Source organism: Scleropages formosus, chromosome 6 (assembly GCF_900964775.1).
Source record: "Scleropages formosus chromosome 6, fSclFor1.1, whole genome shotgun sequence".
In the NCBI taxonomy this organism is placed as follows: Eukaryota; Metazoa; Chordata; class Actinopteri; order Osteoglossiformes; family Osteoglossidae; genus Scleropages; species Scleropages formosus.
In genome coordinates, this window is record NC_041811.1 from 9,055,336 (window position 1) to 9,077,951 (window position 22,616).

The window sequence follows — 22,616 nt, forward strand, 5'->3', positions numbered from 1 at the left end:
TTTTGGGACATGTATACAACTGAAAATAATGATTTTGGAAGTTTTGTTTCCACTTGCCTTTATTTTTTAGCAGAACCTTTTCTCCAAGCTGACTAATAATGTTAAGCTACTTACAATGATTTACCCCTTTATAGAGCTTTGGAATATCTACTCTATCAATTCAGCACCTTGTCCCGGGGTATTGATGAGGGTGGGATTTCCACCCAGATGCTCTTGGTGCCAGGTGATACCTCTCACCACTACACCACCTACAGCCCCAAACCTAGGGCCATTGTTAGTGTTCCCGTTTAAAAAATCGTGTCCATAGCTGTCAGTTTCCTCAGTTTAAACAAATACGTCCGACAAATGCGACACACTGTGACATTTTTTTGCAATCTCACAGCCAGGTGCACATCTCTTTGTCTGGACAAGACGGCGAAACATGCGGGACAGGTGGACAGAGGTGTCCAACATGAAGATCGAAAAGGGCACATAGCTATTAGTGGATAAAAAGGAGGCTAAAAAAAGGTTTCGGTTTTGTTTGGCGCAATTGTATAATAAGGTTGGGATGTCATGTGTGCTCAAACAAAGCTCTATGAACATTTGAATTCAGCTGGCTGTAAAATTAGCAAAAAACCAAGTGTATACACATCAAATAGATGAGACAGCCGATTTCCCTTAAATTCTCATTCGCGGCAGTAAAGCAGTAATGCGAAACAGAACCAGGCGAACGTTCCAGAGAGGATGAGGTCACCAAGAAAAACTGTTTTTTTCCCCCCAAACTTTTATTTTTTTTTAAGTCTTAGTCTTTAGTTCAAGGACTTTACTTCATACAAAATGTAACAGTAGAAATAACTGCAGAATTCAAAGTGTCAGGCCAATTGACAGCAATCACACTGCGAGTAGCTCAGCTTCCAAGAGACCCAATCGATAATCAATACTGTTTCAGGAATATAAAGCTCTAATTCATAGTTTCACAACAGTTTATACCAAAGATCTTCAAAAGCCTATAACCGGTGAAGACATATAAAATGCTTGAGGATCATTGTTCACATGCACACATTATTTCATGCATGCACACAGTAGTTACTCAAACATTACAGACACAATAAAACAAAATCTGTTATTGTATTTAAAAAAAAAAAAAAAAAAAAAAAAAAAAGGGGCAAAGGCAAAGATTCTGATTTAGAAAATTTCCCAGGGATGTTTTTTTGAAAGGCCATGCCGAGGACGGTTTTCTCTCCTTCGACCACCTGTTGATTTATTCCGAACCAGATGCACTTCCTCTTCCCCAGTAGCAACTTATTGTACCTTTTCCCATCAAATACTGTGTCCTCAAGCGTGTGCAGACTTGCTGTGCCGAGGGCTGTTTCCTCAGCACCTGGGAACTCTACCGGGGGAAAAGTGGATGAGAAGCACCAGGGTATGAGGACAGAGCGGGGATTGGGCAGAGGTACGCTTTGTCATTAGTGCTGTGGACGCTCTTACCTCTTTGTCCCTTTCTTGTGACTAAAAGTCAGCTTAAATGTGAGGTGAGCATCCTGGGTAATGGACCTGCAGCATCAGTCTCTTCTACCCAGGTATGACCTGAAGTTCTTCTGCCAGATATTCACGCTACACCCCTCAAGGCTGTCGTATAAATTTGATTTTTGGAATAGGTGTTGATTGGATGCCACGGGTTCCAATGGAACAGCCTTGTCAAGAACAAATCAGCCCGATTCCGTGTTACGGGGGAGGCTTAAACTGTGACTGCAGCCACCGTGACCCTACAAACCCAGAACGTGACCCCACTCCGGGCACAGGAAGTGATACGTGGTGCTGTTAGGTTGAATGCAGCAGGCGACTGGAGCGCCCACCCCGGCGAGACTCGAGGGCAGGAAAGGGTTTTCGCACGTTCTTCTTTAAAGCCGCATCATCTGGGGCTGTCCCCACAAAGCCTGTTCTCCGGGGTTCACCATGTCTGTGGGCACGATTCCCTCAGGCAGGCTCCCTCAGGCTTGACAAAATGTTGCACAAACACATAATACATGACCCTTGACCCCATGACCTTTGAACTTGCCTACTGAAACACTGAGATGCGGCCGGGCGACTCCGCACTCCCGGCCGTGCGCTTGTAACATTTCACTTATATTTCGGAGTTATATGTATTATCTAATAATATAATGTTCAGTTTGCACCAGCATTTGGCTCTCTTTTGTAGCAAAATAAAATATGAAATAAAAATAAAAATTCCTAGCCCTCTTATATTTTTCATCTATCTATACAGTGTAAAGTCTAGAAAGCAGTTCTGTTCCTGCAGCTAATAGGTTGTGGTTTCTGACCCGGTCGACGACAAACACCTCACGAATGTCAGCTCCGTCAGATGCCAACGGGCTTCGGAAAGAGCCCGCGTTGCGACTACGTCACGTTCATAAGTTTAGGCACTTGGTAATTGACGACCGGAGCGATAATAAGAAACCCGAGACCTGACTGTAAGACGGAACCATATGCAATTTACATAAAACACAGCTGTTTACAATCTACAAAAATGCACAGCGTTAAGAGATCAAAGATATGTGCCAGCCTAGTGCCATATAAAAACAAACATTTTAATCATCTGTTCCCTTTTTGTGAAAGAGTCCATTCACGGCTGTCCTCACGAAGCGGACAAAGAGCAGCCAACGAGCATCTCCTGCGGATGTAACCACGGTAAACACTGTACCGCGCTTTGTGCGTGTGTGCGCGTGCGCGCAGGGGGGTTGCGTACGGAATACTGAGGACGTGAAGCAGCAGCAGCAGAAGGCACCGTCCGGGATCCTCTGCGTTGACCTCCCTCCCTCCTTGTCGGTGCATTTCTAGAAGCTTCCTCAACGTTGTGTCTCTACACAGCAGCGACTGTTCTTTCTCGGGCCTTGACATCAATCGCATCCTGCCCCTCTCGACGTGCGGAATCCGTCCTGTTTGCCGATTCCCCTGCGGATGCTCGTCTCACTTTTTGGCATCTCTCGGTAGTGCTTTCTGCCAAAAACTGAGCCGCGTGTGAAGAGCGGAGCTTTACTCGCGTTGGTCTTTTGTGTTCTCGCAACACTGAAGCATTTCTTCCAGTGCAATGCAGACAAAAAAAAAAATTACAGTATATACAGAGAGACATTTCATAGGTCCTTTGTCCGTTAAAAGTGAACTACCGTGAAAACGATTCAAAGATTTTGGATGCCTCCTGTCATTTTGCCCTTTTTTTCCCCCCTCCTGTTTTTTGACACGGGACGACTCCGGCATCCATTGGTTCAAATCAAACACGCGCCGACACACGCACACACACGAACATGCGCTGACATACGTACATAGGCACGTACGAAGAAACAAACGACGTTGTAAACGACTGCTTTCGCAAAGATGATAAAACTCATCGCAGATTCAGAATCCGTCGGCAAGAGCCTTGCATCCTTGATTCGTTGTCTGTCTGTTCGTCTTTATTTGTTGGCGTGTTTCGCGAAGCCGTGCTAGCACCAGTCGTCCTCCTTCTCCTGATGGCGCCCGGGGCCCCTGGCTATGACACCGGGCCCTGCAGTGACCCCCAGCGCAAAGTGGTATCCGTTGGGCACTCCCCCACGAGGTGGAAGGGGCCCCTGGGGGCCGGGAGTCCGGGGGGAGCGCCTGGCCTGGGAGCTCAGCGCATCCTGAAAGACGTCCACCCCCTCGGGGAGGCCGTGGCAGAGGCGGGCGCACGGGGCTCCGCGGTGCCCCTGGGATGGGTCGGAACCTACAGAGGAGTCACGGTCGTCCTCTCCGTCCCGCTCGGGCGGTCCGTAGCCCGGCCGAACGATCGCGGGCGTGGGCGGTCCCGCCCTGGCGGCCCCCAGTGGCACGGGCGATGAGTTGGCGGTCTTATAGGCCACGCTGGGGCGGGGAGTCAGGGGAGTCTGGGGCAGCTGCCTGCGCCCGCGGCACGGCGTCGAGGTCCCGGAGGTCAGCGTCACCAGACTGCCTCTAGCGGAACCACTGCCCTACGTGTGAATGGGAACAGAGCAACGATGAAGAGCGGCGCAGGCGGGGAACGGGCGCAGGGGAGGCAGCGATACACATGAGTGAACGAGGAATCCGTGGCCGAGGGGACGGACGCGGGAGGAGGGAGAGGGTGCCGGATGGATGTGGGACATGAACACGTGAAAAAGACACGCAGAGAGTGGAAACAGAGCGAGACACTGGTGAGCAGATGCACCGGGAGACTGGGGAGAAGGCCGACATCCTGCTGGCTCGCAGCACATACTGCACTACTATTATTAGTAGTAGTAGTACTACTACTGTTCATTAGTCTACCTGATGCTTCTGTCCAGAGTCTACACTGCTGTGTCTGCACACTAAGACACGTAGAGCGATTTACTCATTTACCCATTTATACAGCTCGCTAATTTTTACTCTATCGGTTCAGGGTAAGGACATGGTCAAAGTTACTACAGCAGGGGGTGGGATCTGAACCTGGGTCATCTGATTGCAAGGAAGCAGCTCTAACCACTTGACCACTGGATGGCCCATAGTTAAGGCACAGCACCTACATCCCATCATAAGACATTGGTTTCCTCTCACTGTTCTCCCTCTAACATCTGCAGATGTTCTACTGTGTCTCCTCCCCGTCCTCGGCTCGAACCCCAACAACACCCTTTCTCTAGACCTCCATCCTCACCCACGTTCAGTTGTCTCCATCTAACTTATGCGCTCTCCATGTGACCTTTGACCCTAGATTCACCAAACAAAACAATGTTCCCTCACTACACAAGCTTCCACACTTCTACACAGATCCCACCGTCACTCAGCCTCTCAGGCTCTACATTGCCGCCACGACACTCGTTCCCCCTACCCCCCAGTCCCACCTGTGTTTGGAGGCTGGGCTCCAGGGTCCCGCTAGGGGAAGCGGAGCGGCTGGCGGCAAACACGGGCTGGCCGTGTTCGCGCCCACTGTAGCGATCACAGGAATAGTACCGCTGCTTCTTCTCCGCGGACACCAAGGGCTGGGACTTCCTCTCGTGCGAGCGGCCACGGTCCAGGGTGCGGTCCCGGGTCGAAGCCCCCCCTGCCGGGTCCCCCGATGCAACTTTAAATCAGAACAACAGGAGAGAGAGTGGGCCGTGAGCATGGATCTGATATCTCTGTTCTAGAGCGGAGGATACGGACGCAAGGAGGGAGAGTCACCCACCCCTGGGGGCTTGGACCAGCCCCCATCTCGCACTTATTACATCACCTTTAATTGGATGTTACGCAAACGGGAGAGACGAGGGACTGATTCAATCGGACAGGTATTTGGCCAGCTGTCCTAACAAGCCTCACCCTTTAAGCGAGGCTCACGCTGTTTTCACTACCTCCACAAACATTTATTAATCTCGTAAAATGGCAGATGGTCAGAGTTGAGGAGCAGCATTGTCTGAACCGCTTGTCCCATTCCGGGTCACGGGGAGCCGGAGCATAACCCGGCAACACAGGGTGTAAGGCTGGATGGGGAGGGGACACACCCAGGACGGGACACTAGTCCATCACCAGGCACCCCAAGCAGGACTTGAACCCCAGACCCACCACAGAGCAAGACCCAGTCCAACCCACTGCGCCACTGCGTCACTGCACCCCGCTAGGAGGAGCATATTTATTACTTTATATTTAGCTGATAGTCCTGTGGGTGCGGTGGCGCAGTGGGTTGGACCAGGTCCTGCTCTCCAGTGGGTCTGGGATTCGAGTCCCGCTTGAGGTGCCTTGCGATGGACTGGCGTCCCGTCCTGGGTGTGTCCCCTCCACCTCCGGCCTTTACGCCCTGTGTTGCCGGGTAGGCTCCGGTTCCCCGTGACCCCGTATGGGACAAGCGGTTCTGAAAATGTGTGTGTGTGTGAGATACTCCTGTCCAAGGTGACTTACAGTTAGATATATTAAACTCCCTGCAGTCATTCCCCCATCTATAATAAGGCAATCACACACCCATGTTGTAGGCAAACCACCGACCAACCTGAAACACGTGTGTTTGGACCGTGGGAGGAAACCCACAAGAACACATGCAGAACAGACAAACTCCACACAGAGTGAAGGGGATTCAAACCCATGTCTGAACCCACAGCCGCATGTATGGGCTAAACACGCTATTCCAGCGTGTCGGCGATCTCCCTTTGCGGCGAATACTCCCTGCAGGAATGCACCTTTTCCTCAAAGAAACAAGAACAGTGGCCCTAACCAGTGTTTACGTTTTAGCTTCTCCCCTGTAGCCCGGCCAAAGTGTGCCCATAAATTATGAGCTCACATGTCTGGGTGCCATTCAGCCCCTTTTCATCTCCATAATCAACTCAAGCTGCAGCCCTCACACCGCAGGCCTCTGGAGCTCTCTGCTGACCTGGTCACCGTGGAAATGGGTGTTGAGATGTGCAGGCCCTCACTGCTGGAACAGGGTATCCAATGGACTGAGCACCTTTTCCTTTTAACTTTTCTTATTTATCTGACACCATTCTCCAGAGAAACTTGAGAATGGGGGGTGTGGTGGTGCAGTGGGTTGGACCAGGTTCTGTTCTCTGGTGGGTCTGGGGTTCGAGTCCTGCTTGGGGTGCCTTGCGACGGACTGGCGTCCCGTCCTGGGTGTGTCCCCTCCAGCCTTATGCCCTGTGTTGCCGGGTTAGGCTCCGGCTCCCCTGCGACCCTGTCCAGGACAAGCGGTTTAGACGGTGTGTGTACTTGAGAATGTGAGGTTTTTACCCTAAACTACTTACAGTGATTTACCCACTTATACAGTTGGGTCATTTTTACTGCGCCAATTTAGGGTGATTGTCTTGATCAAGGGTACGACAGTGGGCTGGGATTCGAACCCAAGCCCACTCTTTGTACACTACGTCACCTGCTGCACCAAGATCTTCATGGTTTTACAGTAGGGGAAAAGCTGAGATTCTGAAACCAGGAGCTCAAGGGTTACTTCTTTTGGGTGAGCGAACCTCTTCATGAACTGGTGACATTTTCATCAGCCGTATTACCGTTTATTTACATGAAAACAACACAAAGTAATTCAAATGTGAATTCACAAGAGCCGCCTGGTGCTTTTTCTCCAGTTAATAAGAACCCTCCCGAGTTGTTTTAACCTCATTCAGTCATCACTGCGGCTAATTCCTATTAGGGGCTATTTCATTAAAATCCTTCCGCAGGGGTCAGCCCTCGTGACGGCGGAAGGCGGCAGCCAGTGGCCGAGCCGAGGGCGCGTTTCGAAAGGGGTGCGCCGCAGGAACACAGCACGGCATGGTGGCACGAACCCGAAATGAAACGAATGGATGGCTCATTTCTCGTGGCACGGATTCACTGCCCTGTTGCAAAAGCGCCTGGCACACAACTACACCGCAATCCGTTTGGACAGCGGTAGTCCGTTGGCGGAGACGCCAGCTTAATCCAGCAAGGAATTTCTTCTCATTTGAACGGGTGCAGAAAGGGGGGGTGGGGGGTTCAACAAAGGATGTGCAGATAAGAGTTGAAATAAAGGTGATGAATAAGAACAAGACTGGATTTCCCAGCATCAGCCCTGCGGGACCCGCTGTTTTCCTTCACAGCAGAGCTGATGACTGCCGATGGGCACCTCGCCACCGTTTTGCACTCCCATTTCACGGTCCGAACGCAGCTGCACGTCCACACTAAGTGCCATATGAGAACACCTCCCCCTGGTGTTAAGGGGGGGGAATTACCTCGCATCGTTGGAGTGCGGCGGGTCAGAGCTGCATTCAGGTGCCCAATTTATTAACACACACACCCACACATGCACGCATAAACAATCGCTGGTTGCCGTGAGACAGATGGTACGAGAGGACGCCCAGCTCAGCCCTCACCGGTGCCGCTGATGAGCTGCACGCCGGCTGTCCTGTCCAGCGACCGCTGCTTCCTCTCTCGTTCGCGGTCCCGTTCCCGGTCCCGTTCCCTACGCCGGTGGCATCGGTGGTGGTGGTGATGATGGTGATGATGGTGTGTTCTGTCCGGGGTCTGCCGCTCCAGTGCATAGTCCCGCAGGCTGACCTCTGGGGGACGCTGAGGAGCCAGCGTGGACACAGAACGTTTCATGGAGCTGACGCTGGGGAGCAGCTGGGCGGAACAATCAGAGACAATGAAAAAAACACAGTCAGCATTCACGGCAAAAAGGTATGCTGCGTTACTATGGTATCCAGCATGGCTCTACTTATTTATATACGGGATCTCTGCACAAAGTAAATGTATCACTGAGTATGTCACGACTACTCCAGCCATGCAATTTCGATGGCGATTTTGTCCGAAGCAGGGTCGCGGTGATTCAGAGCCTATCCCAGAAGCATTGGGCGGAGGGGCTGGGGGGGTACACCGTGGATGGGATGGTCCAAACGTACACTTTGATAGCAACACAAAGGCACCGTCACCACCTGCTGGTAAGGTCAGACGCAACAGACCATGTTTTTCTTATCCTGCTACTCACATAGAGCGCAGGGCCAGTTGTGAACCCAGGACCCTGAAGTCAGCTCTCCACCCCTGTGCTGGCGATCCTGGGGCTCACCTGAGACTGAGCGTTGAGCTTGGGCATGGACGCTGCTCGGCCCTGGCTCTCCAGGGCAGCGTGGTTTCCTCCGCCAACGAGGCTGAGCTCCATTTCGGTCACACCAAGATATTCCTGGAGCAGACAGACACACAGACATGCGAGCGCGCGTGTGGGTGTGCGCTCATTCCTGGGACCGACACAGAACGGACTGTATCAGAACAATTTTTGACTTCTGTACCTGAGCTTTCGGTCGGCTAGGGACATCTTCTGATGGGTCCCTATGGAGGATCCGCCGGCCCCGGGAACGTTGCTCCTCCTGGGGCTTCTCCCTCACCCGGGGAGGGGAGTCCTTACTGGTGCCACCCTGCTCTTGACTGGGGTTCCACACACAGTAAAAGAGACACACAAACACCTGACAATATTTTCAAAGAGGACGGGAAGAGAAAGGTTCTAGGCGGACATATCTGGAATGACAGTAGGAGGACAGGTGCCACTGCTGCCCTCGTGTGACCCGTCGGGGCCTGCTGCACTCACACCGCGGTGTCGTTATTGAGGAAGGGGCTGCCAGGGTGCGTCTCACGCTGAGCCTCCAGCTTGACCTGCGGCTCTGCCTTCACACAGATCGCAGGTAGCGGTTCCTGCTCCTGAATATGGGGCAGTGGAAGCACAGGCCTAAAGAGGGCGCCCACACCCAATTTGCCCTGCAGAGGGGAGGAGATTGATCAAGGTCAAAGGTCTCAGTGCACCATCGTTTTTGTCTCAGTACATAAATCACACGAGTTCCATTTACTGATGATCAAGTTAGGTAGACTTCATGAACTCTCATCAGTAAAGAAGCTGCTGAGACACACTGGCTGAAACAGCTTGTCCCAAGAGGGGTCACGGCAAGCCGGAGCCTACCCCGGCAACACAGGGCGCAAGGCTGAAGGAGGAGGGGACACACCCGGGACGGGATGCCAGTCCATCACAAGGCAGCCCAAGCAGGACTCGAGCCCCAGACCCACCAGAGAGCAGGACCTGGTCAAACCCGCTGCGCCACCACGTCCCCCTCGCTGTTGACATATTTATCTGATTTAAAATACTTCCCCAGATGGTCTCACACACACACACACACACACACACACACACACACACACACACACACACACACACTTTCTGAACCGCTTGTCCCATTCGGGGTCGCAGGGAACCGGAGCCTAACCTGGCAACTCAGCAGGTAAAATGCATGAAAAGTGTAGCTGGAGCATCAAGAGAAATCAGCTGCAGCATAAGCAAAAATAATAAATAAGATAGCACTACTAAAGAAGCCCTTAAAAACAACAACAAATACTGTTGAAGGACACTTCTACCAGTACTTAGACTTCAATTCCAGCAGATGGCGCTGTGCTGTCGGGTGACACACAGAAGACCTGGGCGTTACCTGGGTGCCACCACCTGGCTGCTGCTGCTGTAGCCTCTTGGCGCGGTTCTGCTTGTAGTAGTCGAAGATCATGAGGGCGGCGTACACCTTCCCCACCGTGAGCTCGTTGTCTAGGGTCGGAGACAGCCGGGGGGAGGACAGTGAAACAGAGCGCTCTCCCCGCGTTGGTGACCCCAAGCAATGGTGTTGGCAGAGATACAGGGAGGAGGTCAGGGTGGCTGCTCTCCCAGTGGCGCGGTGCAGTGCCAGATCTGCTGTCTCTGTGGCCTCACGGGCCGGTTCCGGTTTAATCGGCAGCGTCTGGGACCCGCTGCTGTCTCACCAAGCAGAAGCAGCCATTTATCACGCATGGTTAACCGAGCTGAAATATTTAATCCGTTCCTCTCAAGACGGGCCATGAAGACGCTTTTAATCATTTCTGCAGTACACCTGCCGTAATCGCATCAGCCCATTATAAGGACAGCGGTCTGTAGCAGAGCCGCAAGGCCTCACCCGGCGCGCCGTGTCCTCGACCACCTCTAGGTGTCACCAAAAGCACAGAGCAGAAGTCTACTGGAGCAAATGGTAACGCGTAGGGTTTTACGCGTACAGTCCATGACCACCACCCCGATGACGTTCTCCAAAGCAAAGCTGAGCGTGAAGAAGGCTAACAGAGCCGAGAACGCGCAGACAGCCCTTGACTTACGTTTATGAGGTGTCACCAGCAGGTCTATGGTCTTCTGAGGCAGGCTGGGCCACACGTTGGAAATCTCCCTCTTCAGGTCGGCGTCACAGAGCCGCTGGGCAAGGACGCCTGTGAGCAGTTCAGAAGATCACAATCGAGGACCATCGCGGCCCAAGTAATTCAGTCATTTTCAATATGATCTGAACCCTGCATCATCAGGTGTTTGGATAGTTGATTAGAGTGACTTGTAATTGCATCACTGCTGGATCAGTTGCTCCTCGGCCCTTGACAAAAATCTTTTTCCTTGTAAATACCTACGAATAAAGGTATCAGCTAAGTAATAAAGCATCTGTAATTTCAGTCCATCCTTGCAACCTGTATTTTTTCCAGTCCAGTACTGTAGTCCCTAAGCATCTCAGATTGACATGATCCCCCTCATCATTTTCACCAGAGAGCCTCTGAGCTCAGGGCCATCATCTCCTGTCTTTTCCATCCTTCCTCTTATTTCCTCTCCACTAGTCACAGTCAGTCATCCTATAATGGTGCAACTACTGTATTCAAATGGCACAAGGAAGGTGGCGTAGAGGACTGCAGGAATGGGGGACGGCTGGAAAACACAACGAGCAGCAGAGGCAGGAAACATGGTAAAGGGGGAGGGCACAGAGTGTGGGATGGAAAACAGTAGAGAGGAGGGTGCAGATATAGAGAACAAATTAAAGAAAAAAATTACTAGGAAGGTGATCAGGAATCATGGATATTCTGATAGAGTTTTATGCAGCTACTCATTAGATGAACATTGCTTCATATGGTGGAAAGAAACAAATGAACTGCACTTAAGAATCACAGATCTGCATCTCTGTCTCTCTTCCTGCTTATGTATTGCACACGTTGTATTTTCTATGAGATGTACGTCGCTTTGGAGAAAAGCGTCTGCTAAATGAATAAACGTAAATGTAAAGGAAGCAGCGAGTAGGATGCATGGTATACAGCACATAATGTGGATGGAGTATAGGGTAGGGAACACAGTATAGGGTGCAGTGGGTAAGGTGCTGTGTGTAAGCAGTAGGGTATAGGGACAGAGTGTGGGAAGTGTGGAGGAGGTATAGGTCACATGATGTAGGTATATGGTACAGGATGTAGGGTATTGGGTGTTGGGCATATGCAGTAGGAATAGGGTACAGGATTTACATACATGGCAGAGGGTATAGAGAGTACAGATTAGGCTGTAGGTATAGCGGTTAGGGTGTAGTGTATTGGGTATAGAGCATAGGCAGTAGGTATAGGGTACAGGGTGAAGGTATATAGTACAGGGGTTAGGGTGTAGATAAAGCGTACAGGGTGTAGGGAGTAGATATATGCTATAGGGTGTAGGGTACTGAGAATAGGGTGTATGGAGTCGGGCGAAGGACAGAGGTTGCAGAGTAGAACAGGCAAGGTGAAGTATGCAGGATACGGGGAAGATCACACAGCTACGAGCAGAGTGGGTTCACCTGATGTCAGCTTGATCTCCAGCGCTGTGCGGATGAGGGCCATGAGCGTGGAGGTGAAGTGGACTGTGTTGTCCTCCGCGATGGGCATGTTCATCTTTACCAGCCGCTGAAGGAAGGGATGGAACAAGAGCGCTGCTTGGTTCCAGTGCTGGATACTGAGCTCCACCACAGCTGGAACACCGTTACCCTCTTTTCAAGCAACCTTTCGTGTCCTGTTAACATTCATGGGCTCAGTTCACGATTGTTCATTAGTTTAAATTTGCAATTCGATGAAAAGTGAGCAGGGAAGCAAAGCTATCTGCAAAATAAATGCGGACTTGCGGCTTTTGTCTACATCAGTTCAGTCCCAGGACACAAAAGGCTTTCTCTTGAAACAAACGCTCTGATGTGCTTTTTGCTCTGAGATTATTGATATTTGTTGAAGATGGGAGGCACGCTGAGAAAAACGTCATAAACACACAACCTTCAACATGCAGCATTCAAACACCCAGGGGATGGGAACATTCACAGCACTGAGCAGTGGACCATGTAAATGTGTGTAAATCAACTGGAACTCATGGACCAAAAAGGAATCTCTAATGTCAGGAAGGACACAACAGAAGGCTGCAGGTTGAAGTCCTAGATTGGGCTGTACTGTTTTGTCCCTTTAAGGATGTTTGTGACCTTAAATTGGGATCAGAATGTAGCTTAAATATGCAAATGAGTAAATTCACCCAGTGATACAGTAAAAAAGGGCAAACTGGCCATAACTCCATGAACCTACAGACCTTTCTGAGCCTAAGGAAGCTACGGTTGACGCTTCACGTCAACCTTCAGTGGAAGGTAGCTCCTCCAACTCACAAGTGATCCACTGCAACAGTGTTTAGTGATGCAGAGGCTAACTATGGAGTCAAACTCCCTTCGGCAGAGAACGCAAACATCAACATGACAGCAGAAGAGGTGCACAGACAAAGGAGGGTGAGAAGGGTTGCTGGAGTGTCAGACACACAGTCCTACCAGTGTCATGTGCGAACCACCCATGAAGCCCAACACAGAACCCAAATCCAAATGGTGGCAGAACCAGGAGGAAAACGATGGGATCACAGATGCAGACGGAAAGCAAAAATGACAGGGAACCAGGGTTGCGCTCATTGGACCAGCAAGTAGGAAACCCTGAGATATTTACATTTATTATCTTCTCCAAAACGACTTACTCTGTTTAAGTATCTGAAATTATTTACCCTGTTCATACAGCTGGGATGGTTTTTACTGGAGCAATTTTGGTTAGGTACCTTGCTAAAAGGCACTAAAAACTTGTTGGAAATGCTCTTTACAAATTCCGGAACACAGGAACACGTGCACTACATTGGTTTATGCATTTATTTTTAAATACATTTCCTTCACTTCTCTGTTTTTGAAATTTTCCACGTACTGGCAAACACAACTAGTATTTACCAACCCAACTGTAAAAATGGCAGTTAAAATAGTTAAAATCACCCAAACAGAACAGTAGCGCGAGTCCTTAATCCAATTCTTCCACAGTGTTGATGGCTCATTTCTGGTGTTCCCGAATATCAGCGATCAATAACAAGATGAACACTGTGTGTCTATGGGATGAATCAGCCAATCGGTATGTAAAAGGAAATTTTTTTTCTTAATTTTTCAGTATTTTCGGTAACTTTAAAGTAACTTTAAATTACTTATTTACTTTGCTGTAGCTTAAAATTAAGAAAAATCTACAGAAACCCCTTAACATATTTCAGATGTTTTGCGTAAGCGCTATTCGTGAAAAATGTGTATGCTGATAATTTTTTATGTAAATCCGGATTTACGTAAGTCAAATTTATGTAACTAGAGAGGTGTCGGTACGATGTAAATGTAGCCAAGAAATAAACAAAATGGACTTTCGAGCAAACCCTTACAGCTCCAAAAGCGGAATTTGAAATTTAGTGCAAGAGCTGAATATCCTCAGAAAATATCAGAATATTCCATTTATTAATAAAGTTAAGGTTCTGTTGATGAAACGGATAACAGTGTCTGCAAAGCAGAGTGAATGCTGTAAATATCGAGTGTGTTCATGCATCTATCTGTCAGCATGATGTTAAATGAATCCAGTACAGTATGTTATTTATTATAAGCCATGGGTAGTACATTTACATTGAGCAGGTAACAGAGACACAGGAAAAGAAATCTACAAATGAACTGAAAAAAATGGCACTGCCACTGTAGAGCGCACAGCTAGCCCAATGAGAGGAGGCTCGGAGAAAACGGGGTAGGACTACCTTGTAGGCGATTCTTGGTGGACATTTCTTTCCCAAACCTAAGGGAGGTGACATGTGGCGCAGCATCTCATACATATCAAGGTAGGTGATGCGGCCGCTTCACAGGGGGCGAAGACCGAGGTCACATGGAGAGCGAGTGAGGAGGGGGGTAGGGTCAGAGGGGACAAGGACAAGGACAAAAACAGAAATCTGGGTTACTGAGATTTCCCGGAGAGGCTGTGAGGTGAGCGCAGCGTTCTCCTTCTGTATTGAAGGGACCCCAGCAGGGGGAGCTGGGGGAAGGTACTCTGATCCCGAGAACGCGAGGTTTGAGCGGCGGAAGGGAGGTTGCAAAAGTAGCCATTTTGCGGGTGGAGATGCCTGCTCCGGCATGCTGACAGACATCTGAGTTTTCAGCAGGTACTCAGAAACAAAGCTTTCTGTTGCCACCCGTTTCATATCTTCCATCTCACCAACTTGTGTTGCAGTAGGTAGTTGCAGAGGATTTACCATTTCAGGGCTTGAACCAAAAGGGTATCTCAGAGTGATGCAACCTGAGTTTTGTCTGCGTAATGTATACGATCAAAAGCATTAAATCTGTGGAAAATTCCATGCGGCAAAATAGTAACGCAATAATAAAATTTTTTTCTAAACCTCACCATGACAATATTTACTGTGACAAAAGGACTGAATCTCATTTGCCTCATAGACTGATGCATGAAAGCTTTGTTTCGACCCAGGAAGTACGAGCAGGGCTGTTAGCATGAGGAATGGAGCGGAAGGGGGTCAAACCATCATGTAGGAGGTCTCTGGGGATTAGTCTATGGTGCCCCCCCCCGTTGGAGGATGTTTGCAAACCTTGTACGCCACCCTGTTGGGGCACTTCTTGCCTAAGCCAAGGGGAGGTGAAATAACACGGAGCAGGTTGTACATGTCCATGTAGGGAATCCGTCCACTGAAAACAGAGCAAAATGAGTTAGGAGAAAGATTCAGGGCAATGTCAGGTGAGGTGGAGTCAAGAGAAGTTGGGTGGCGGCACTGGCTCCAATATCGGCTATCAGAACTCTACGGTTAACAGACCGAGTCCTAACCCTAACCATAACCCACAGTTAACTACTGTTCCAAAAAAACGCATTTCAATTAGCACGTCCATCCATCTTCCATTCCGCTTGTCCTAATAGGGTCGCGGTGGCTGCAGGGAGAGCAGAGAGGCTCAGCTGCCCCTGTCCCCCACAACTTCCTCCAGCTCAGCCTGGGGGATCCCCAGCCGTTCCCAGGCCAACTGTGAGATATAATCCCTCCAGATGCCCAAACCACCTCAACTGGCTCCTCTCAATGCAAAGGAGTAGCGGCTCCACTCTGAACTCCTCCCGAACGTCCGAACTTCTCACCCTGTCATGAAGAGAGTCCCAACACCCTGCACAGAAAACTCATTTCGGCCGCTTGTATCCGCGATCTTATTCTTTCCATCGTTACCCAAAGTTCATGACCATAGGTGAGGGTAGGGACATAGACTGACTTGTACATAGAAAGCTTTGCTTTATGGCTCAGCTCCCCCTTCTCCACTACAGTCTGGTACAGCGACCGCATTACTGCTGCCGCTGCTCTCAGCCTGCGGCCGATCTCAGCCTCCCTTCTTCCCTCACTCGTGAACAAGACCCCAAGATACTTGAACTCCTCCACCTAGGGGGCATTCTCTCCCCTTACCTCAATCAGCACATAGTGCTCTGAAAACACTGCAGAATCAAAACTGGATTCCATCACGCTTTTCCCAAGAAGTCGTGCACCATTTCAAAAGCAGAGGGCGCGAATGAGACCAGAGACCCCTCCTGTTGCCTGGAGGACGTAGTCTTGTCGGGGACTAGAAAAGGGTGCGTGGACTTCTTCAGAAGCCCAGATACACAACAGCGGAAACTGTAACCACAACACAGTTCCACCCTTCCTCTATGATATCATCAAAATATAGGAGCTTTATCATCCTGATTGGAGCTGCGAAGAGTCCAGGAGAGTGGGAGCAAAGGCCACACATGGGCCACAGTATGAGAACTATATCAGATATTTGAGATGAAAAACCACATCAGTGTGTAATGGTGTATTCGTACAAACAGCTGACTCCTCCCGCTTGCCCATTGTCTCGTCAGTTCGCCATGACTACACCTCTTATCGTTTTGTATCACGCTAGATGCTGGATGTTCCCGCACCTGCTGCGGTGCTTACATTTGGTTTCCTCCAGTGTCTGAAAGCAAGCGAGAGATAATACAATGATAGCACACATAATCGGATAAATGGCACATTTTCTTTTTTTATGCTGGTTGTGCTGCTGTTTGAATATCAACAAGGTTTTTTCTTGGGCTCTTCTCAAAATTACAATGCATCTAAAATGTGAATGTAAATGTTGTTAGCCTTGTAGCTCGCTTCTCTGTAGGGGTCAATGAAATGTGCCGATACCCAAAATTCTCTGTTCTGGAGGGAATTCCTGGCCGCAGCCGGTTAATGGTAACCAGAAAAGCTCTGATGGTGTAGTAACTGGATTTCAGAAGACTGACCACAACTCCCGTTCCCACAGTGATCCGAGTTGTGATCAGCTTGGTTTAGTACCAAGGTTTAACCTCACCGAGAAGCAAAGTGGGAAATGTTAGAAAGAATTTCAAAGATATGAAAAATGCTCAGTCGTATCCTAAGGAAGCATGAAAACTGTATATGTAGTCTCCAGAGACCTAAGCTTTCATTTTCGTCCACTCTAGAGGACACATACTAGTAAGTGTGTCTTCCAAATTGTACATGATACAGTACTGAGTCTTAAAACACCTTATAGAGGACATTCTATGCTCTCGAATACCAAATGGGTGGGCTTGGGGCTTCAAAAATTTTATAGAAATACTTGCAATGGACTGGTGTCCCATCCTGGGTGTGTCTCCTCCCTCTCCAGCCTTGCGCCCTGTGTTGCCGGGTTAGGCTCCGGCTCGCCGCGACCCCTCTTGGGAGAAGCGGTTTCAGCCAATGTGTGTTTGTGTGTGTGTGTGTGTGTGTGTGTACTAAGAATATATCGGAAAATTTTTTTTGATGAGCCTCAGGAGGGTAAAGCACAGCTGAAACCCAAGAATCAATTTTCCAGACTATCAATACAAACAACGTATAGAAGACAAGTCTCAGAGTGGGGCAGCAGGTGGCATAGCAGTCAGGACTATCGTCTTTACAATCTGAAGGTTCTGGGTTTGAATATTTGCTCCTGCCGTAGTCCCTATCATCAAGCTATGTACCCTGAATTGATACAGTTAGAACACCCTACTGCAAAAATGGGTAAGTCATTGTAAAGTTGATTATACGACACTTTTACCTCGGATATAGGTGACAGTGAAATAAATTAACAGTAATAACCACACCTTTATGCTCTTTATGGTCAAACCTTTTCTGATCTGCCTCGGTCCGGCATTATCGCACTGTTGATAATTGCGGTCTGTGAAGTTTATGTCCAACAGGCACTCTGGAAATGACCTCTACGTCAGTCGCAGAGAAGCAGAAGTGTTTTTTTTTTCTGGCTTGGCAGGTGTGAGCTGGAGTGTCACCACCACTGGCGCAGGTATTCACCGAGCCTGTCTCTTGGAAAACTGGAACATGCAGTGGCACTTGACATCCTTCTTTCAAACCCCGTCTTGTTGGTGTGTGAGAAATTGTTGTGGAAGTAGCAGTCTGGCTTTTGAGACCTTTCAACGGTTGTTGAAGCCGGGAAGGGTTTTGAGTAATGAAGAAAGAGGATAGTAGAGAAGCAGTGGTGATGCCAACGGAACGCCCATCCTCCCCACGCGTGCACCAAAGCAGGAGGAGTGTGGGTCAGACGTGGCGATGAGCGGGGGGATTTACACAAATCAGTCAAACGGTGCAACGCGTCTCTGTCGGATCTCGCCTTGGCAGTCTGATGCTAAGAAGGGATTTCTCAGTTGTTGAGTCGCAGTTACAAAAAAATCACAGGCCTGGTCCCCTGTTGCCCAAGTACAACCAGCTGTCAAATGTCACAACTTTTATTTATGCCACCCCTTCCTGCGAGAACTGCTGAGGAGGGACACTCACCAGGCAGCAGGGTCGTACTCCGCCCAGACACGGATGAATTCATCCAGGTGATGCGGCCCCAGTATGGATGAATCACGGGTCAGGTATTCAAAGTTATCCATGATGACGGCCACAAACAGATTCAGCATCTAAGAAACAAGGGGTAAAATACGGCCTTATACTCAACATACTGTATATCTGCTCCCTGATATCTACAGACCTGATCACTTGCTACACCCTAACCAGACTCCTCCACCTGTGCCTGCTTGGTGGTCCAATGCACAAGATGAAAAGAAAAATGAAAAGCATAAAGGTTTTTAGTTGTGGCACTGATGAATTTTCCTCCCCCGCTGAATCACAACTGAGAGGGTCTCAGAACTCAGCTCTTTCGTGCTCACTTATCCCTCAAAAAATTTTTGATTCCTTTTTAGTTTTTTCGTAAGTGAAACCCTGTGTTTCGCACAATGGTTCACATATAGTGAAATGTGCCAAATTGACTGGACTCTCAATCACATGTCTGTATCCAGATGTCTCCTTCTGTTGGTGTAACACACTTTTGTATTATTCTCTGAGATGTACGCTGCTTTGGAGAAAAGCGCCTGCTAAATTAATTAATGTAAACACAGTCCACCTGACGTGACATTTATTTTTTTCATCCTAAGCAGTTACGGCTCTGGAAGTTCTTCAGATAAATGACTTGAAACATGATTGTATTGTTTTCTGCTTCTTCACCAAATAGGTTTTGCATATCTTAGAGGTATTTTTCAGATCATTGTCCTGCTGCAAGATGAAATTTGCACCAATCAAATGCTGACCACAGGGGAAAGCATGACATTGTACAATAGAGTGGTAACCTTTCTGGTTCATTGTTCTTTGCACACTATGTAAATCTCCTACCTTTCCAGCACCAAAGCAGCTCCGTACCGTGACATTTCTTCCGCCATGCTTGACAGAAGGCATTAAACACTCCTCCAGCATCCTTTCATGCGCCCTATATCTCACATATGTTCTCCTCCTTGATCCAAACACCGCAAACTTACTCATCTCATCTGTCCATAATACTTTTTTCCCACTTATCCACCATCCAAAGTCTGTGTTCTTTTGCCTATTTTAATATTTTCTTTTTATTTTCCAGTTTCAGATATATTCTTTTTAAAATGCTGCTTCTTGTCACGGTGAACCGGGACAGAAGGACCCAAGTGTGGGGTCGTTCGTCTGGATTCAGAGGATCAGGCAAGTTCTCCATGTCAGGGACAGGTGGGTGGTTGGTCGATCGGCGATCAGGGTCAGAACGAAGATCCATGGACGTGGTCGAGAAACAAAATAAAGGGTCAACAATCGGAGAACGTGAACTGAGAACTGGAGATGCGTACGAGGGAGGAGTCACAAGGAAGGGCGGTTGTCTCTGACAAGATTCTGCAAAGGTATGGGAGCTGAGGAGGGTCTTTTAAAGGGTGAGCGGTTAATCAGGTGCTGGAGCAGAGTCAGGTGTTGTCGTTTGAGTTGTGGGCGTGGACGTGACACCTCTAAGGTCAGCATCCCAAAGTTATCATTTTACTGTTTCAGATGACACTGGTATTTGGTGTGTACTATATAAGAAAGCACTAAATTAAAGACATGTAAGGCATCTGTTTCTCAAACTCTACTTGTACTACTTATGTACTTGTACTCTTGTGGATCTTTGGTCTTCTGCTTCTTTTTCAATCTTGGTTAGATCCAGTTTGCCCTCTCTCTCAAGACAGTAGTGGACACCTTTGTATGACGTGTTCGGTTTCTTGGCAGTTTGATGCCTGAAATAACCTTCAACACAATAGACTGATGTGTTTCTTAAGAAAACTGTTTAGCTTTGGCCATTTTTGAACCCAGAAATGAACTTTTGGAATCCAAGTACCTTGAAATCCAAGAAGAGACAATTTACTTGCTTTCTTGAGCAGAATAGCAGGTTTCAGCTGTACTAACACAATTACAAAGGTTTCTTTACTATCAGGACCTTTACCATTAGGATACTGGAGTAATGGCTGCTGAAAATGGAGCTTTGCAGTTATTTCAAGCAATAATAGCCATTTATAACATTAGTAATGATTTCTTGGCTGTATTTGTAAATTAAGTTAATGGTACCTTGATTAAAAAAGTATTAATTCTTTCAAAAATATATGCAGCTACTCATGCAATGTATACCGGTTCATACAGTGGATTGTGATAAATTAACTGTATTCTAGAATCATGTGGCTGTATACAAATCTCTCCTGTTGCTGTAATGCAGTCATTGTATTTTTCTTTGAGATGTATCATTCAGTCACTTTGGAAAAAAGTGTCTGCTAAAAGAATAAATGTAAAAATACGAATTCCTTGGTGATCCCAAACTTTTGAATGCTAGTGTATATAGATATAACAAGAAACATAGTAAAAAGCCCTCATACACATTATCTTGAGATATTTTCATGCATTGTACCACACATTAAGGAATCTTTATTGCTTCTGTATTTAAGGCAATCAGTGTGACGTTACCTTGAACAAGGACGTAAGTTTAATTAGACTGACAGAAACCCTGTCCCAAAGGAAATTACACAATGGCAAATATTGTATCTCTACCATTAAAATGAACAACAACAGTTATATGTATGAGGGCTGTAAAGTTGTGCGACACTGACCAGGAAGGAGCAGAGAAAGATGAAGGAGACGAAGTAGAAGTAGGCGAAGTCGCTGCCACACTCCTTGCCGTTGGAGCCAGATCCTTCATCGCACGGCCGCTGGCTCAGGCACGACAGCATGATCTCATGCCAGGCCTCCCCAGTGGCGCTCCTGAGGGACCGGGATGCACACATCATCAAATGCAGAGACTTTCACAAACACAGAAGAAAACCAGAAAATGGCTTCCAGCAATTCAACATGGCAAATTAAAGGGACACAGCATCCTGCAAAATGATAATATGCTAAACAGTGCTCTTCCTGCCTGCAACACCAAAAACATATAAGCAGTGGTGCAGAAGATGAGAAAATGGGGAAAAACACAAACAGGAACAGATTAAAGAGTTTGCTTGAGGTGTAAAATTTGCCAGCTGGAACTTTCCTCCAACAAACAAATATTTCAGCCCTGTGTCCCAGACTCCGATGGGCTAAATGGTTCTTCTCTTGGAGGGGAGTGGTTCCTACAGCTAGTACCATGGAGTTGCAGCCAGCTCAGGGCTGATCTGACTGCCAAGATGGCACTGACCTTGTATAACTACAAAAAACACTCCAGGAAAACATGTCTAATAGACAGAACAAGTGAAATATGATCCGATGGAGAATTGCAGAGGGTCGGGGGACAATGAGGTGGTTCGATGGCAATTAAACAGTATGGACCACTGTTACCTGAAGAGCAGCATCAGTGCTTGGAAGAAGGTACGGAAATTGTTGTGGTGGTTGATTTCTGTGTCCTCGTTCAGCTCAATGTTTCCAAACACCTATAATGAGGAGATGACTCAAAAAACACAACAAACCAACCTGCCAACAAAAGTGCAAGTGAATCACGTGTAAGGATGACGGGGGTTCACGTTGGGAGTTCGAACCCTAAGACGCAGTGCAAGTTGCTTAAAGCTGAATCTCTGGCAGCTGTACTCCTCCCTTTGGAATGGGTGAGGAGATGAGGGCTTCCATTATTAAAATGTGCCCTGGAGCAAAGCTGCCTCCTGGCTGAGGTGTTAGTCTCGGAACGATCTCACCTACAGCCCGTGGGTTGCTTTCATCATGTCCTCGTGTCAGCATGGTGTCATTTTAAAAGCAGAATCTTCGCAAGTTCAGCATATGGTCACAGTTTGGAGGTATTAAGGCTCTGAGAGTTCGAAATCACCTTTACACCTACTTTTAATGGAGAATATCACACAGGGATTGAGATGCTGCAGCAATCAAGACGAGCACCTCAATAAACACTTGCAGTCCAGCTGGAATTCAACCCACCGGTTTTACAGCACTCCTATTACACTTTTAGGGGCAGTCATCTGCACCTCTTCCTCTCCTTCACTGCCATTATGGTCTTTAAATGGTTAAGTGGTTGTGGACACATGGCCTTAAAGATCCCACACTCAGGTGCACCTGCTTAGAGGATGTGCAGAGGCTGTGTTTCCTCTTCCCCTTGCCCTGAAAGCATGTGGGATTCACCCAGGCCTTCTGGTGGAGCATCTTACTGTGACCAATGTTCAGCTACACACTTTGATTTCTGATTCAGTCCAAATTATAAAGAATTTTTCTTTCTTAAATACAAATGTGCTCTAAAATAGACACCTAGGCATTGGTGTGTAAAATGAGTTGAAGC

At 48.1% G+C, this 22,616-nt stretch overlaps 1 protein-coding gene across 1 annotated transcript in view; it reads right to left on the reverse strand.

The window, feature by feature from the left end:
- Positions 1–1,110: 1,110 nt before the first annotated feature.
- Positions 1,111–22,616, reverse strand: part of LOC108922594 (voltage-dependent N-type calcium channel subunit alpha-1B-like) — an 89,140-nt gene continuing 67,634 nt past the window's right edge. Inside the window, exons 35-47 of the mRNA XM_029252826.1 lie at positions 21,677–21,768; positions 20,974–21,124; positions 18,344–18,471; positions 14,297–14,393; positions 12,036–12,141; positions 10,567–10,674; positions 9,882–9,991; positions 8,996–9,162; positions 8,700–8,835; positions 8,480–8,593; positions 7,788–8,037; positions 4,827–5,047; positions 1,111–3,962 (exon numbers count right to left, since the gene is read on the reverse strand). Of these exons, the coding sequence (XP_029108659.1) occupies positions 3,459–3,962; positions 4,827–5,047; positions 7,788–8,037; positions 8,480–8,593; positions 8,700–8,835; positions 8,996–9,162; positions 9,882–9,991; positions 10,567–10,674; positions 12,036–12,141; positions 14,297–14,393; positions 18,344–18,471; positions 20,974–21,124; positions 21,677–21,768 (2,184 nt within the window). The 3' untranslated portion in view covers positions 1,111–3,458. The remainder of the gene's footprint in view (positions 3,963–4,826; positions 5,048–7,787; positions 8,038–8,479; positions 8,594–8,699; positions 8,836–8,995; positions 9,163–9,881; positions 9,992–10,566; positions 10,675–12,035; positions 12,142–14,296; positions 14,394–18,343; positions 18,472–20,973; positions 21,125–21,676; positions 21,769–22,616) is intronic.